The sequence below is a fragment of the Simochromis diagramma genome, unplaced genomic scaffold (genome assembly GCF_900408965.1).
Source record: "Simochromis diagramma unplaced genomic scaffold, fSimDia1.1 OVJJ01000302.1, whole genome shotgun sequence".
Classification (NCBI taxonomy): domain Eukaryota; kingdom Metazoa; phylum Chordata; class Actinopteri; order Cichliformes; family Cichlidae; genus Simochromis; species Simochromis diagramma.
Window position 1 is genome coordinate 14,769,457 of NW_024386792.1, and position 16,864 is coordinate 14,786,320.

The following is a 16,864-nucleotide window of genomic DNA, read 5'->3' on the forward strand; positions in this document are numbered from 1 at the left end:
GTGTGTGTGTGTGTGTGTGTGTGTGTGTGTGTGGGTAGCAAAGTGCTTCTACGCAGTGTACCAGGGGCATGGAGAAAAGTTGTCGTACCATAGGCACGAGGAGTGTGTGTGTGTGCTTGGTATTACAGCAATCTGGGGACCTACATCAGTTTCATGTTCACAATGTGGGGACATGTCTTCCTTGTGAGGACAATGTACTTTGTTAAGTTAGGAATGCAAGCTTTAGAGGTCAGAGTAAGTAAAGGTTAGACCAGGGTGAGAGAAAATCTGCAGGAAATGAAAGTGAGTCAGTGTGAGGTCCTCTGTAGTGATGGATGCACAATCTGTGTGTGGGTGTGTGATTGCACTAACCTTGTATCGAGATGAGGACTTGCAACAGGCTGGACTTGCTGGTCCATCTCTCAGTGCCCTGCAGATCACATCAGCATTAAAACAGCTCAGCACTGACGTCTCTGACTAGTGAACCGTTCACTTAACGCTACAATAAGCTAAAGTAAAGTCGTCCCCAGATTACACTTTTCTCACATTAGATTACAATAAAACATCCAAAGGTACTGTGTGTGTGCAGCCCGGACACTTTAAACCCCAAAACATTCAGCAGTTATACAATTCGTACTTTAGGTTCATATGTTGAGAGTTTAACTGTAACTATAACCTGGTTGGTTACAGTTACAGTGCTGTTTCTAAGTTAGTCCTCTATTCTTTTCATTAAAGGTGGAAGAAATGTGTGTTATTCTCCGTGTCTCCAGCTATCTTGTCTCCCTCTTCTCTTCCCTGAGCCTGGTTCTGTAGGAGGTTTCTTCCTGTTAAAAGGGAGTTTTTCCTTCCCCCTGTTGCCAAGAGTCATATATCCACCCTGAAATCCACACCACTCTAATCATCCATAGTGGTTGAATCAGCGAGTTGAATGAAGCAACAGTGGAAAAAAACAAAACAAAACAAAAAACCAACCTACTACAATCAGGAAAATCTGAAATGTGACACCTCGTACATCAGACACACCAGAAAGACTCTACTGACTGCCAAGTCCAATTAATTTAAAAGTTTAAACTGGTTTAACAAAAACACTTCAGGGTGATCAACTGAATCTTTCAGGCTGAAGTTTGGAGAAACACACTTCACTGATGTTGTTTATGATTGGGTGATGAAGAAGAGGGACAGATTGGTGAACACTGTACTGCAGTGACCTGATAGAAGTCCACTGAGAATACTCTGAATCATGTGCTCGGGCTACAAAGACCATCTTGAGGCTGTCCACACCTCCGGCACTCACCTTGCCTATCCAGGTGCCCAGCAGGCTGACGCAGACCTTGCCGTTGTCGTAGAGGTTGGGATTGAGGCGGCCGCTGCACTGGGACAGGTATCGAAACAGAGGCGGCACAGCTGGGTAGATGTTAGGCAGCTGGATGTCAAACAGGAACACACCGTCCTCGTAGGGCGTACGAGTCGGCCCTTTGATCAGAGCCGAGAACAGGTCCTGTGGTGGAGCGACAAAAGAAAAGTACATGTTTGATGTTGTAATCTAAAGGAGGCCGATGTTCAGGCGTCTGCAGGAGAATACGTATGAGATAGCAGAACAAAGTACAGCGCAGCAGACGTAAGAGTAAAGCCTGGCTGCTTCTACCTTTCATTCCCTGTAATTTTTAAAATATTTATTCTTTTATTAATACTTTTAAACCTCATGCTGGCATTTGGGTTTGAAAAAGGCCCATTAGTGACCATGAGGCTTTTAAGAACTAGCAATTTCATTTTATGCTGTCAAAACGACTTTTTCCAACTTAAAAATGTAAGTTGTGTAAAAGGAATGAAAATATTTTCTGCACATTTGTGGCCTTGAATCTCTGCTGAAGGCATTTTTTTAATACAGCGGAGAAAACCAAAGGCTTTTGAATTACTACATATCTACAGATGGTTAATTTCACCTAAATATGAAGGTGGTGGTAAATTTGTGTCCTTGTTTAGTGTCTTTTAGTAAATCTACAGATTTTCCAGCATTAAATGAAACCGTCCAAATTTGGAGCATATTACTAAAGAAGAATAATCTGTTTAATGATTGGGATCATTTCCTGCTCCACATTTTTACTCTTTGACTCCACTACACTAGCTTTGCATAACCTACAGTTCAAAATAATCCTCAGCTTTTACGCAACCTTCAACTCAGCTCTTCAATTAATCTACACTGTAAACAAGACAATTTAGCTCCTCCCCTTTTAAGCCTTCAGACACGCTCACAAATTTTCTGTTTCCGAGAAGAAACCAAAGGTGGAAAATCAGGAAAAGCAGAAAAGTTTAAATCTGAAAAATGACAATAAAAGCATGCACTGCTTTACTTTTGCCGGCATTAATGACAGGAAACCCACCATGCGGTCCTCAAAGGTTTTGACCATGATGCCATCAGGCAGCGATGTCGCTAGCAGAGCCATTTCCTTCCTCACCGTGCTGAAGAACTTCTTCGCCTCCGCAGGCTGGAACTCCATTTTCTTAAACGAGTGAGTTTCTGTGACAGACAGAAAGGAGGACGGCGACGAATGATGACTGAACACGACCACAGTAAGAAAGAAATCTACACAATTAACTGAGCATTCAGTACACAAAACGATGCGTTCACAGGTGCGACTGTGTTAGTGAAAACCATGCAGGGAAAAAATAAATCCTAAAGCAGCAGATCAGGCTGATGGTGATCTAAGACCCACTTCTGACACGACGTGTATATTTATTGTATTTGCCGTTCATCCTCTGTCCTCCTGAACGATCTGCAGGTCTCTACTGGACTTACAGGTTCAGCTACACCGATGATGTAAACCACCCGATTGTGCCCATAAACCATATAAAGCAAACATGGACTCAACATCTGTGTTTTGGCCGCAGCTGTGTTTGTGTTTTGGAGCCAAAATTGACCATATTTAGATGAGGGGGCGGGGTGTTTAGTTATCAGCTACGGCGAGTTTGGGAAACCATCCGCAGAGGCCATAACTGTTTTCTAGCAGGCTGTAAATAAACTTCTGTTGTCTCTATTTTTGAAGCCAGCTTAAAGGAAGTGCACTTTTTTAACATTTCAAGTTTACTTCATTTTTCAGCTCTGGAGAAAAACCAACAGCAACATCTCAGCGCATTTATGTGGTTTGTCAGTACTTTTTCTTTGTAAAGTTAACAGACAGAAATTCCTGCCTCAGACAGTCGAGCAAGGTTCAGTAAAGATCAAGACACTGGAAGAATAAAACCAAAGGAGATCTGGAGGAGGACAGATGGTGTAAAGCAAAGACAACAAGCGTGGGGGAGGAAGAGGAGGCGGAGGGGAAGAGAGTCACAGGTTACACATCTGAATGTCTTACCTGGTGCCCACTCTAGCACCGAGAACACCTCCCCCTTGGCACTGGTAAATGTCACACCAGGTTTGCCGCCGCTCTGCTGGCACAGTACCGGCGTGTCACTGAGAATCTCACTGGGCCACTCCTGCTGACCTACGGGTGTCTGCGCTTCCTGCTGGGGCTTTTCATCTCCAGCTCTCTCTGCCTGTAAGCAGCGACAGGTAAGACGCGGTCTAATGAGCGGAGATATCTAAACGAGGTAAGAGCAAAATGATTGTACACACCTGTTTAACACCCGCCTCCACCCCTGCTCCCACACTCCCCACTGCCTCCACCACGGCTTCCATCTTCTCCTCCTCCACGATGGCCACGTTGTCCAGCGTCTTCCTCAGGTTTTCCTGGAGCTTCTTGATATCGTCTAGGAAGCGTTTCTCCTTGGTCGGTTTTTCTTGGGTCGTCGGCGTCACCGAACTCGCCACGTTAGTCGTGGAAGCGGGTTCGACGGAGGTCGGGGAGGTTGGGGAGCCACCGGTCCAGAGCTGCTCCACAGTCATGTTCTTCAAGCTCTCCAGGATCTTCAGTGCCTCTTTCAACTCCCTGAAGCCCCGAGAGGCTCCATCCTTACCGGGTTTCTCCGCTCCGTTCACAGCTCCTCCTGCAGCGGTTCAGACACAAGCCGACAAAATGACCACAAAAGCAGTTTACAGCAAAAGACAGAAACTGTTTCTTTGATGCGAAAGCACCGTGTGATGTTTGATTATTGACTGCATCAAATTTTTTATTGTATTTGCTCCATTTGACTTTTTTTTTTTTTTTTTAATAAGGGGTTTAAATATATTGTTTTATATACACAAACTAGTCAAAATAAATGCAAATAAATCCATAAAATGTGGTCAACAAATTCCACCAAAATACCAGAAACGACGTCACATTATATATTTTTTAATATCTCTTCACTCTTTGGATGAAAAACATCCACGAGTCTTCAGTTTATAGGTTAATTTCATTTTTTTTTAAACAGCCAGGTATCATAGTTTTTAGCATCCAGTATTCAAAAAAGAAGAAAATTTGAACATGTTGAGGGTTATTTTCAGATTAATAAACAAACATGCTGCTCTAACAAGTATTTAAGGCAGCAGGACAGTGGATGAGTCATAGTGAACTACAACTAGAGGCGAGAAATATAATATAGGAAAATGCCATCAAGATAAATACTGAGATGTTTTGCAGAATTTTAGAGCAGTGTGTGACTGGAATACATAATACTTGCCTAAAGGCATGAACTGCACTATAAAGTTTGATGGCAGATGTATCTGAGAGCTCATATACCAACATCTGTTGGTTTCTTGTTTCTCTGTGGTTCGTCACATGGTCCATTTAATGGCTGACTGGTTACAGCTCCATCCAGCTGCAACCAGCAGCTTTTTTCTGCAGCTGTTGATGACAGCTGTCTGAAATAAGCTCGTAAGACCAGACTAATATTTTTTTTGTGTGGATGAAACTTCTTCCAATGACTTCCTACCTCCACCAGAAGCAGGACTCGCCATAGACGCTTCGCCCTCCTCTCCTGAGACTCCTTTGGTGGGGCTGGTAACCCCGGCTTTGCTGCCCTCCTGCGGTGGGATGATGAATGTCGTGGAGCCAGTGGGCGTCGGGGTCGGCGTCGCAGTATCCGTGGCATCCGCGTTGTTCACGTGGCTGTCGTCCTCTGGGGTCAGACCGTTGTCAGTCTCCCAGCTGTCGCTCTCGTCCTCCCACTCCTCGGTCGACAGAACGCTGCTCGTTTCTTCCACCGAGTCGTAGTCCGTCTCCTCGATCTCCGATTCCACGTTGTAGAGGTGCTGCAAGCGCGATCGGGGGTCAGAAACAAACGTTTCAGCTGCGATTACGCAGACATCACAATGAGCTTCAATTGCTTACCTGTGGCAGGACAATGGTCCTCGAATTGTCTGCCCACACCACCTCTACTTTGCTGCTTACATCCACCCTGTACACCTGACCAACTGACGTCTGAAAGGAGGCAAATATAGGGACGATTATCAGCAACAATACAATATGAAGACTAAGAGGGACAAAAGTGCAGCAGCTAGTGTGTGAAGTACTGCCTAAAAAGCCTTTTTAGGATTTGATATTGACTTTTCCCCACGGAGAGGTGCAAAAGAAGCAAACTGTTTCGAGGCTGGGAATCAGTAGAGGTTCACTCCATGTAAAAATCACCCAAATCTGAAAAGAAATTTCCACCTGACCTCCTCAGAATCAGCCGTTACGATTTTTCTGTATAACAACTTGATGAATGAAGCCCTGAAGGCCCTCAACATACAAAGAAGGTGGGCTTAACATGTGGACTTGATTCGTCTGGATTTGAGTTCTCATAACCTTTACAGTCCAGGAGAAAGACACGCGTCATTTTCATGACTCTTAAAAAAACAAAACGAAACTGAGTGTTTCGTGTGTTGGGCGGTCGGTTGCATCATTTTACCTCATTTTCACAGTCGTTCTGTCCGTTTTCCGAGTTCCATATTCTGATGACGATGTCAGTCGTGCGGAAGTGAAAGTCCGGATGATCAGCGATGTCGTAGACACTGACATCCTCCTCCAAACCGATGACCTAAACAACACAGACACAAACGTTTATGGCCTATTTCTCCTCGTACCTCTGTCGCCCACAAACATTCAAACATTGATCGTTTTCACAAGCTTTAAATCACAATCGTGGTTTTTCCTCCTGACTGACCTCCACGTCGTCACTGGTGGAGTTGAGTTTGATCCATTTCACCACACAGGTTCTGCCTTTGTGATCGCCAGACTGGATCATGCCGTACACCCCGGGGTCCTGCAGCGCTTGGGCTGAGGTGAGCACACATGCATAGCTTAGAGATCAAAGTAAACTCTGTAAAACACAAATATCTGTACTTTTTGGATTCCCGTTTTAAAGAATATTATGATGTGAAGTTAACCTCTATGGATTCTACATAAAAACATTTTCATTTGCCGAATGGCACTACCGTACATGGCTGTAACATCACCATTGTGATGTAAATCCTGGTGTATTCAGGCCATTTTACAGAGACTCTTTGGCACAGTTACAGAAAATGACCTACATACTGCAGGTACTAAGTGGCAGAGAGGCCCATACACAAAAATACCCACCAATCTGAGATCAAATCTGAGATAAAAGCTTTTCCTTACGTCGTTTATCTACTACAAAGTCGCCGGGGCAAAACTCGTGGCTGTCCAGGTGCTGGATGGGGTAGAGGTCGTTCGATCGGATCCCCTTCTCCACCCGGCCGTCCTTCCACATCACATCAGCCGTGGTATTCGTGGATACGACTTCCACTGCCACTCTGCAAAAAAAAAAAAGAAAAAAAGAAAAAGATAGCAGAGACCTCAATCTTCTCTCCGATTTCTCAGTTTTCCTCAGATGACTTTTATCCTGCTTCACTGCCATCTGTCTGGTCCTGCTGCATCCATTGTGATAACAGTGTGCAGTACAAAAGTGGAACACTCTTACACTTAACCTCAAATGCAGCGTGTGAGCCGAGTATGAGTGTGTCTGTGTGGTTGAGGAAATGACACCATCACTGAAAGACTTGATGGATCGAGTCGCAAACCCTTAGACAAATGAGAGCTGGATGGACAGACATGCAGTCAAAGCGAGAGATGGCAGGTCTTTCCAAGAAAGCAGCTGCAAATTTAACAGGAACAGGTGTCATTTCCACGTCTCTTACAGACAACTCTAAAAACATAAACAGTGGACTGCTAAGTTCCTAAACAGCCAGAAGAGCTGCTCGAACTCTGGTGACAAACAGAAGAAACTAGATGGAATTTACTCTCGTGTGCCGGCGTTTGTGATTTTAACCCACCGGTCTCCGGGCTTGAATTCGCGGGAGAACTTTGTCCTCTTCTTCTTGTGCTTCCTCTTCAGGTTGCGGATGGAGAGCGGGATGCTCTTCTTGCGGTTGGTTCCCAGACCGCCGCTCTGAGAGGAGGCTGTGGAGCTCGCTGATGACGTTAAAGAGCTGCAGTGAGGGAAACAAGTTCTTTATGCAAAAGCAATTTTCTGTGTATTAAGCATGCAAAAACTCATTTTTCCCCTCAGTCAGGCTGTGCAGTATTAGGTTTACTGAGTGATGTCTTTGGTCTGAACTGTAATAAAATGATGAGAAACAAAGTGGGTCCAGTGTTGAACAATAAATTTATGCGCTCAACACATACAGGAAACATTTTAGACACAACTGCGCAACAGATCTGCAATAAATCCCACATTTATGAGGCTTTTAAGCTCCACGTGATGTTGAAGTCACATTTAGAGCAGTTTTTCCCGCTCAAATTTCCACTTTGGACTGTTTACTCACACGCGCATACAGCACTTTATTTTGTGCACTCTAAGCATTTAGTCTTCATGTCCATGACCAATTTAGAGTCACCAATTAACCCAACATGCATGTCCTGGGACCGTCTTTGGTTCGAGACACGATGATTCAGCTGAACTGTTACTTTCTCTAAACCAGGATTTAGTCTCTCTGGTTTCCAACAAAACACATTTCCATCCCTTTCAGTTTAATATAATACTGAGTTAAAATGTGTAGAGCTGTCCGATATCTCAATTTCCCCAGAATCTCACACTTACGCTGTGTTTTCATATCTTTGTGGGGACATAATTGACATAATGCTTTTTCTAGCCACTTAGCCTAAACCTACCCATAACCTTATTGCAACCCTGACACTGAAACCACATTTTGAGTCTCAAAATGCCTTCAAACTCGTGGGACCTGGATTTTGTCCCCATAAGGGCTGTTGGTCCCACAAGCATAGTAATCTTACAATTTTTGGTCCCCACAAAGATATGTAAACACACACACACACACACACACACACACACACACACACACACACACACACACACCTGATTTTAATTAACAAGCAGCTCAGCTGTATTAATGATGTACACTGAACCTAAACATCTGCCGGGCATCTCAGCTGATTAATTACAATAAGCAGAATAATTAGCAGCAACTTCGACATAACAGAAAGCTGACTTTTTATTTCCTAATGCAAAAAAAACCCCCTCTGTAACCTCTGTAATCTAACTGAACCACTCACGAGGATCATCACAAATATATATTAAAAGCGTTTCCTACTGTCAACCTAATTCTCCTCCATTTAGTTTTAGACCAAAATGGTAAGCCCTCACTTATGTTTTCAAAAAAAAAAATTAAATATTACACGAATTAACTATGAATTTTAAAATTATTAACATCTACAAAGAAGCGGTTTGTATAGATGTTTGTTTTAAAAGCACAGAAATAAAAGATGGAAGAAAAAAAAAAGACATCGTTGAGATTCTACCACACGGTAACACAGAATTCATTCAAACATGCCTTAAATTATAAATGATACTTTTCTTATTATTAAAAGGAAATCGACAAGGATTGTGTCAAGTTTTTAATTTCTTAAATTTGAATAAAAATGACTCAAAGCTATAATAAATTATATTAGAGCATTTTAGAATTGCTTATAGATAAATTAAACAGCATAAATGTTTTTGTAAAGGGTAATAACTAGGACCCTGACCTGGTGTCGTCGGTTTCCTCTGCAGCCTCGTCATCAGCGTCCTGCTCGCCGTGTTCAGCCGAGGCGTCGTTCTGCGAGTCCGGAGCGTTCTGAACGGGAACCGCGGGACCGTTGTTGTTGTTGGGATGATTCGAGTCGGTCTGTTCAGATCTGTGCTCGCCTACAGGGAGAAACAAAGTAAAAATAAATAAATAAATAAATAAAAAAAAAGGATTATTTACATTCATCCAGTCAAAAGGAAAAATCATCAAAATTCTATTTGAGAAAGAATTTAATTAGCAACAAAGAAGTTATGGTTCTGTATAACCAGGTGAGGCTCTATAGTACAAAACCTGGTTATTTATATATGCTAGAATTGTATATAAGAGCCACTGGAAATAAACAATATAAGGAGGTGGGGAGATTATAGGCTCAAGAATATTCTCCTTAAAAAAAATGTTGTTTTTTTAAATTAAAAAGGGACTGAATCCTTCCACCTCTTAAAGTTCTCTGAATCTGATCTCTTTTTGATACATGCTGTATTACTGGGTGTGTGTTTTATGATCTTCTGGATGTTTTGGCACCTTGTAATTCGGCGTTCTCCGTCTTCTTCCCAGAATCCTTCTTGAACATCCTTTTCAACTGCGCACATGCACGCACACACACACACACACACACACACACACACACACAAGCAGTGAGATAGAGCAAAAGCTTGAAGATGATCAAAGAGTGTTTTCAGGTGCTATCAGTCCTTCTAACACTGAGTGTTAACAAACATTCGAGAGCAACACTCTGAAAATACACCAGCATCAGAGATCGTCCCCGCTCTTGTGTAAAGCAGCTGGTTTAAGGCGCTAATGTGCTCCTCTGGGGAAAAAATAGCTCTTTACAGAAGGAAACAACCAATTAAGAACACATGAAAAGACCAGTGCAAGTTTATCCACACCTTTCTGGCAACGGGGTCTTCAGGCAAAACAGGGGCACCCTCAGGTCCATCACAGGTGATGCGTGTGGCATCACCTTTGGCCGGGAATACGTAGAGGGCCCTCTCTCCCAGCTGCCTCTGGGTGTGGTCGTAGTAGCCCAGACGCCTCACCCTAAATCCAAACGGGAGAATGACTTTAACTTAAAATCTAAACGATATCAATACACGGTGCAAACTGCACCCAATAAGCAACGGTAACAAGAGCAGCTTGTGTACGGAGGCAGACGTAGCTGAAGTGGGCACGTGTGGATGAGTCACTGCACTGACCTGCAGAGGTTTTCCTGTGTGATGGTGGAGGCAGGCGGATAAACGCTGTCAGAACCTTTGGGCGAGTAGCTCTTGGTGATCCACGTCACTTTCAGCTCCACCACCTTCACCTGAAGGAAGCAAGATGACATCCAAGTGAGTGTTTACATTCATGAAGAAGTACATTTACACATAAACTCCAATTCATTAAAAACAACTGAACGTGTTAATTAAAAGAATATTGTTCCATCTGCCTGAATTCATCTCTCGAGTGATCGCTAGCTTTCACTGTAAAAGTAAATAAACATTTTAATTACAAAAAAATCCCCAAAAGGCTTAAATTAAGATAAATAATTCACTTAATGGTTTTACTGTTTCTTCCCATTTTTTAGAAAGGGCCCCAAGTGGTCCAACAGCTGTTGGTGTGATTAAAATCAAAGAGCATTTTCTTATTTTATACAGAAGGGAAGAATTCAAAATGTTCATCCAAAGATTTTAATTTAAATTCAGTCGCTTATTATTCAAACGAGAAAAGTTTCAAGGCATAACAAACTCTTATAATAACCAACGAACCCTAAACGGGTTGCTTTCCATCTCACATAATGTGGCTGCTGCATAAAAGAAAAGATTGCGTACCTCTTCTACCACCACCCTGAACTTGCACTTCCTGCTGAGCACAGGTTTGACCCCTGACAGCCACTGGACATTGGAGAAAACTTTGGCGGGACCAATCAGGACCTGTCCCGGGTAAAAGCCGTACGCCTCGTCAAAGAACAGACCCTGGATCCCAAAAACAACAAGAACGTCACAAAACCAAGAAGTGAGAGTGCAACATAACAAAGATACAAGTACATGTATGAAGCTTCATCAGTGTAACTTTTATTAAAACACACAATGCCAAGTACATTTTTAATTTGTTTTTCTTGAAGCTGCACAAAACCGTGAGGAAAGAAAAAAAGTCCGCAATGGGATGAATGATCTATACTTCATATTGATGCTCATCAGGGAAAGACTAAAACTTTGGGCCTCTGAAAGCGCAGACCCTCTCATCCTCATCATCTTTCCTGGAAATGCCAGCATTAGTATGTGCTGCTTTTATGTGTGCTTCTTTTATCTCAAACATAACCCTCCACAGCGCAGTTTGGACCTGCGGCACCTTCGTGTCAGAGTAAGCCCGGGATTAAATCTGAAGTTATCTACTAAGCCTAAAATCCTGCTCCATAGTACAGGCTCCTGGACACCTGAAGCTGAGGACTGATCCTCAAATAACAGCGAGCACCAGAAGAAATAAAATACAAAGACGGGAGCAGCACGAGTGGAGAGGGACAGCATTATCAGAGCATGTTCAAACTTAATTTTAACAATTTCACACACACAAAAAAAAAAAAAAAAAAAAAAAAAAAAAAAAAAAGGTGAACAGACAGCTGTCACTTAAATTTCAGCCTCTGTGGGGGGTATGACCTCTGAGCAGCAGCCGGGACAACACACGAACAAAGCGAATTTACCTGAAGTGACAGATCAGAGCCGGTGGCTACGTACCGAATCACTGACGTGTGGACAGACATCATAAAGCTTGGCACCGTCTTCCACGCTCATGGAGCACCTGGAGGGAGCGAGACGAGACATTCACTGGATGTGGCACCGATCGACGTACGTTCACGCGATCCAACAGACCGTCACATGGTCACGGTACACACTGCCTGCACACGCACGTACGCACGCTTTACCTGGCTCCATTGGACAGCTTGAGGATGATGTGATTGGTCAGGTCGTACACTTTCCCCAGCCAGAAGTCGTAGGCGATGTAGTCGCCGTACATGAAAGACTGAAAGCAACAACAGCAGGAGCACATCAGCTTCACACTGTGTCAGAGAATTAACTTATGAAGGGCTTTTTCTTCTCGACTCGACTACATTCTGCTCCTCGGTGTAACCTGACTGCTTAAGAGAAACTGAATATAGTAAATGTATCTAAAATCCAACAATATGAGGACAACTTTGGATAACAACATCCAATTACATCATTTTGTGTCCATCGTTTACTCAAACGTAACAAAAGGTGCATTTAATCCTCTTAATGACTGATGCCAGAAATGATCTTTAGAGTAGTTTCCATCCACATTTGTTGATATTCATCTGTGTTTTCCTGCACATAAAAACATTTGTCTTCCACCAAAGATGTTCTGGCCTTTCAATAAAGGAAAAATCACTTTTAAAATGTGCTTTCAATCCCTTTAAATTTCCTTAAGATGGGGTTTAATTTACTCAACAATTACTCATAAAAACGAGAAAAACATTCTTTTAAATCAATGAAAACCTCTGGGCAGCTGTGGCATAAACCTTACATTGGTTAGTGGTCTTATAAACTTGTTAAACACTGTATATTTGGACCAATCAGAGTTAAATGTATGGTCACCCCCTCAATGGCACAGTTTGAGGTAACGAAATCTGATTTAAATGTCAAAGTATTAGAATTTATTTCTGCACTTCAGTGCTTAAATTTCTGCAATGTGCACAATAAACGTGCGCGGACGGTGACCTTTTTAAGAAGATCGCCTCGTTAGCACTTGTTGTGGGAAGTGAGTGACTCTCTGCTGTCCCTGTGAGGTGCAGCTGACAGGACAGCAGTGATTATGTTACTGAAATCAGCTGTAAGGTTTGTAGACGAATCCAACAGTCGGTAAAACAGCTACACGAGTGCTGTGCACCGCATTTGATCTCAGAAAAGGAAATAAAGACTAAACCCATGCAGTGCTGTGAAAGCATCTGTGTGTGAGAGCAAAGGCTAGTTAGCAGCTATGAGCCAGATTCACACTGCGAGTTCCAGCTTTGCGTTTTCCATTCAGTTTAACATCAGTTTGTTTCCAGAGCTGGTTTGCTCCTGTCGGCCTGTTTAAAAATGTTTCCTTTTAATGCCGTTTCTATTCATGTGTGTGTTTTCTTATTAATACGTTACAGGTCGTATTAGGAAGATGCTAAAATGTAAGATGTTTAGAACAGCAGATACTGTAGAGATACTCCACTCTAAGAAGGTCAAATGTCAAACTTTTGCACCACTGTTTCCATCAGGTTGGACGTGTGGATGAATCTGACTGAAGACTAAAACTAAACACACTTCCTGCATTTTTATTATAAAAAGATTTGTAGGTGCATAAAATGCTTTTAATAGCACACACATACCGGTTAGTGTGAAAAAGAGCTTTTTTCTTACTCCTCAAATGCGACTGATGTAAAACACATTTAAGGTGGTCGTGCATGCTTTATATCTTTATGTGTTACATAATTCAAAGGTGTGTAAACATCACGCGAGAGGTCTCAAACAGGACTTTTATTTCACTGGTCTAAGCATTTCCACTTTCACTGTTGTAAATAAATTCAGTCCGATTTCTACTTCCTGAGACTCGAGCTCTTGCTCTTTTTAATTTCTCCCAGCTAACTGGGATTAGTCAAACCTGGTAAGTATCGTTTCTGAAAGTAATTATTTTTAGTTTGTTATAGGCTTGCTTAAGAGCCTAACACAGCAGAGGCAAGTATAAAGTGCAGAAAAGCCAAAATGCAATGTCCCCATATGAAGCTACAGAGTCTCTAGAGGTCAATTTAGGAAAGTTGTTCTGACCAGGACCACCTTCCCTGTTATTAGAAGCCTTTGCTTGCAGTAAGAAAAGCAGTTAACTTGAGTAAAGTATAGATTATTTATATAGGACTGTTTAAGGCAAGAACGTGTCACTGAGTGCTTAAGTTGAATTCTCCTCACGTCAAACATCCACAAACGTTAAAAGAAAGAAAAGCAGAGAAACTAATTTAGCTTAAAGCAAAGCAGGGCAGAGGTTCTCACGCTGAACTGAGTCTTAGTAAATTTGGTCTTTCGGCTCATCTTCTTACCCAGATGTGCTGCAGGTCTTTGCTGTTGACTGGATACAGAACGCAGTTGGTTCCAACTAATTTCACTGCACACTCGATGTTCATGTTGGTCACGGAGCCACACTGGTTATCCTGAAACACAACAGAGACGCACATCAGCCTGTTAGCACCTCAGACCTTTTAGGAGTTTTTTGCATGCACAAGACCTCGCACTGTGAAGAAAACCTCAGAGCTTAATGTTTCATTTGTATTCAGACTGCGTGTTACACGAGGTAAGAGTCTCCTTTCAGTCCTCTACACGAGCAGACCTGCAGTAATATTCAGGTCATGCCTGATGCAGCAAATGAAACAGAGTGATGAACAGTGACGTGACTGTCAGAGGGAAAACGAGAGAGCGGCGCAGACAGAGAGAAGGTGAAAGAGTTCCAAACAGGCGGAGGGCCGCACTCACATTAGAGTTGTTTCTTCGCACGAAGTCTCTGATGACGATCGATCGATCTTCAAGTTTTAACTGCAAGAGAAAGAGCAAACGGTTTGAGAAAATGGTGGCTAACGCAGCTGAGTGACTTCATGGTTAAGACATCTCAATGCTCACAGAAGCTGCTGAGTGTGTGACACTGAAATTGGATCATCATCTTCTTATAATAACCCTTACAGCAGAGGAGAACGCTGCACATCAATAACTCTAATGGAGCCTGGACACAGAGCTGGAAATTAACCAGCAATGAAATCTATTCGCACTCGGACCATAAGAGCGCTACTTATGCAATTTGTCACACGGGCATCCTGTCCTCACCCACACGACCACTCGGCAGAGCTGCAACGCCCTCTGAGAGCAGATAAACGACTCTGCTGTCCAAACAAAGAGATGCATTTCACTGAGCCGGCCAGCAGGAGTGTTTATTCAGCACCGGACGAGTCAGCAAACACAATTTCACTTTCAATTGCTAATCAAAACACTGAAATAAAAGAATACAGATCCAGTAAAACTGAAATGGTTTGTGGATAGTCTGACGGGCGGACAAAGTCACAGCTTGCAGCGATCGGAGAGGGCAGAAAACAGAAGCTGTTGGACTAAACTTGGCATCGGATCAACTCTCAGAGGGAAACATTGTTCCTGTGAACTGAATTCTGCTGTGTCACGCCATGCCTGTGCGCAGGAATCCAGACTGAAAACAGGCCTGCAGTAAATTAATTAAAAAACAAAACAAAAACATGCCTGCTGTAATGAACAATGGCTGAGCAGCAGCTATAGAGAGTTTCAATGCTTTTTGGATGCCAACACACAGATGGTTTATAATTAATGCTTAGAGAACAACATTAAAAAACGATCAGCAGGTAAACGGCATAAAACGCCCTCCTCATGTTCTACCAGGAGTGTGAGCTCCCCGTTATCAGACTGCTTTACAGCCCGCGTCCAAATTCAGTTTCCATGATAGATATACACCTTCTCTGTTCACACATGGGTTTTTCTTTAGAGAGGATACGTTTTAAAACGTTTTTAAAAATCCACTAACTGCTGGCCTGATCTCTAAATATGACTAGATCATGTACACAAACTACATAAAGGATGTCAAATTAATTTGACATCATGGGCAACATGAGCTGAAGTGGCCTGGACTACTGAAGACTGCACTTTCTGCCCATGTAAAGAAGTTTTGCTGCGTATTTAACCCCTGAGATGTCTTAATGATGTCTTCATTTCAACTGTACATCGCAGTTTTTCTCCTTGATAAAGGAATAGACCCTGCCCTTTACTGTGGATTTTATTTCACTTATATGGATATCTTGGTTTCTCCTTTAAAAAAAACAAAACAAAACAAAAACAACTCCGGCTCACATCCTTGCTGTGCATTTCCTTCACCTTTAAACCACAGCATGCAGGACTTCATGGGTTCATACATGAAACAGATGAAACACCAGTGAACAGCTTGTTTAGTTCAAGGCCATATTTGTGCTTTTCATATGTATACCGCTTCCTTTAAGATACGATTCATTTATCCCAAACTTGGGAAATTCCTTTAATTTCTTATTTGACAGATACGGTAAAATGCTTTACTGCAGCGGTCTCCAACCTTTTTTACACCACGGACCGGTTTATGCCCGACAATATTTTGATGGACCGGCCTTTAATGTGTCGCGGATAAATACAACAAAATAAAACTAGTACCGGTACCGAAAAAAAAGATTTATTCATAACACGCGTGAAAAGACCCAGGAAAACCGAGTTAACGATCAAAACGATAACAAAATAATGCTGAAAACCGATTAAAAACCCTGAAAACCATACATTTCACACCTGAGCCTCAACTCTCGCGGCCCGGTACCGGTCCGAGGCCCGGGGGTTGAGGACCGCTGCTTTACTGTACTTAAATATTAAGTTTACTCTACTTTTAATCATTAAAAGTAGAATAATCACAATTAGAAGTATTTGTGTTACCTCCATAGTGCCAGTAGTTATGCTTGACTAAATGGTATAATGCTAGCTAACTCAGTTGTTGTTGGGCTGTTGATGCCTTTACATGGAACAAACTGCAAAAAAAAAAAAAAAACTTGTCCACAAAACTTTGAATCCCACGGAGGCAGGTGCTTTTCATGTCACCAGTTTGTGCATAAACACCATGCACTACACCCGAGAGGACAAAAACACCACCTGCTGTTACCAAAAATTCATCTACAAAAATACTGGCGGTGACCAGTAGTACCCTTTAGCCTCCTAGTAGAGACACCTACAGCATGAATTTCAAAATGCTACGTGACTGTGTTCTGAAGTTTTCACATTCATAAGATTTTTAGAAAACTTGACCTTTGACTTCTTAACCTTGAGGTCAAGGTCACTGAGACTCAAACTTATTTGAGATTTTTAGTAGAGTCGAGGTGTCACATTCACAAACTTGTGAATGTGATCA

General features: G+C 42.4%; 1 protein-coding gene across 2 annotated transcripts in view; it reads right to left on the reverse strand.

Moving 5' to 3' along the window:
* The window catches only part of ube2o (ubiquitin-conjugating enzyme E2O), a 44,721-nt gene that overhangs the window by 4,036 nt on the left and 23,821 nt on the right, over positions 1 to 16,864 (reverse strand). For both annotated transcript variants that reach the window (XM_040024745.1, XM_040024746.1), the window contains exons 2-21: positions 14,407 to 14,466; positions 13,977 to 14,087; positions 11,823 to 11,920; positions 11,635 to 11,698; positions 10,732 to 10,875; positions 10,117 to 10,226; positions 9,811 to 9,961; positions 9,446 to 9,503; positions 8,883 to 9,042; positions 7,172 to 7,327; positions 6,498 to 6,652; positions 6,043 to 6,155; positions 5,788 to 5,916; positions 5,229 to 5,318; positions 4,831 to 5,149; positions 3,593 to 3,963; positions 3,333 to 3,513; positions 2,361 to 2,497; positions 1,274 to 1,477; positions 352 to 409 (exon numbers count right to left, since the gene is read on the reverse strand). In XM_040024745.1, coding sequence (XP_039880679.1) covers positions 352 to 409; positions 1,274 to 1,477; positions 2,361 to 2,497; positions 3,333 to 3,513; positions 3,593 to 3,963; positions 4,831 to 5,149; positions 5,229 to 5,318; positions 5,788 to 5,916; positions 6,043 to 6,155; positions 6,498 to 6,652; positions 7,172 to 7,327; positions 8,883 to 9,042; positions 9,446 to 9,503; positions 9,811 to 9,961; positions 10,117 to 10,226; positions 10,732 to 10,875; positions 11,635 to 11,698; positions 11,823 to 11,920; positions 13,977 to 14,087; positions 14,407 to 14,466 — 2,869 coding nt within the window. The remainder of the gene's footprint in view (positions 1 to 351; positions 410 to 1,273; positions 1,478 to 2,360; positions 2,498 to 3,332; positions 3,514 to 3,592; positions 3,964 to 4,830; positions 5,150 to 5,228; positions 5,319 to 5,787; positions 5,917 to 6,042; positions 6,156 to 6,497; positions 6,653 to 7,171; positions 7,328 to 8,882; positions 9,043 to 9,445; positions 9,504 to 9,810; positions 9,962 to 10,116; positions 10,227 to 10,731; positions 10,876 to 11,634; positions 11,699 to 11,822; positions 11,921 to 13,976; positions 14,088 to 14,406; positions 14,467 to 16,864) is intronic.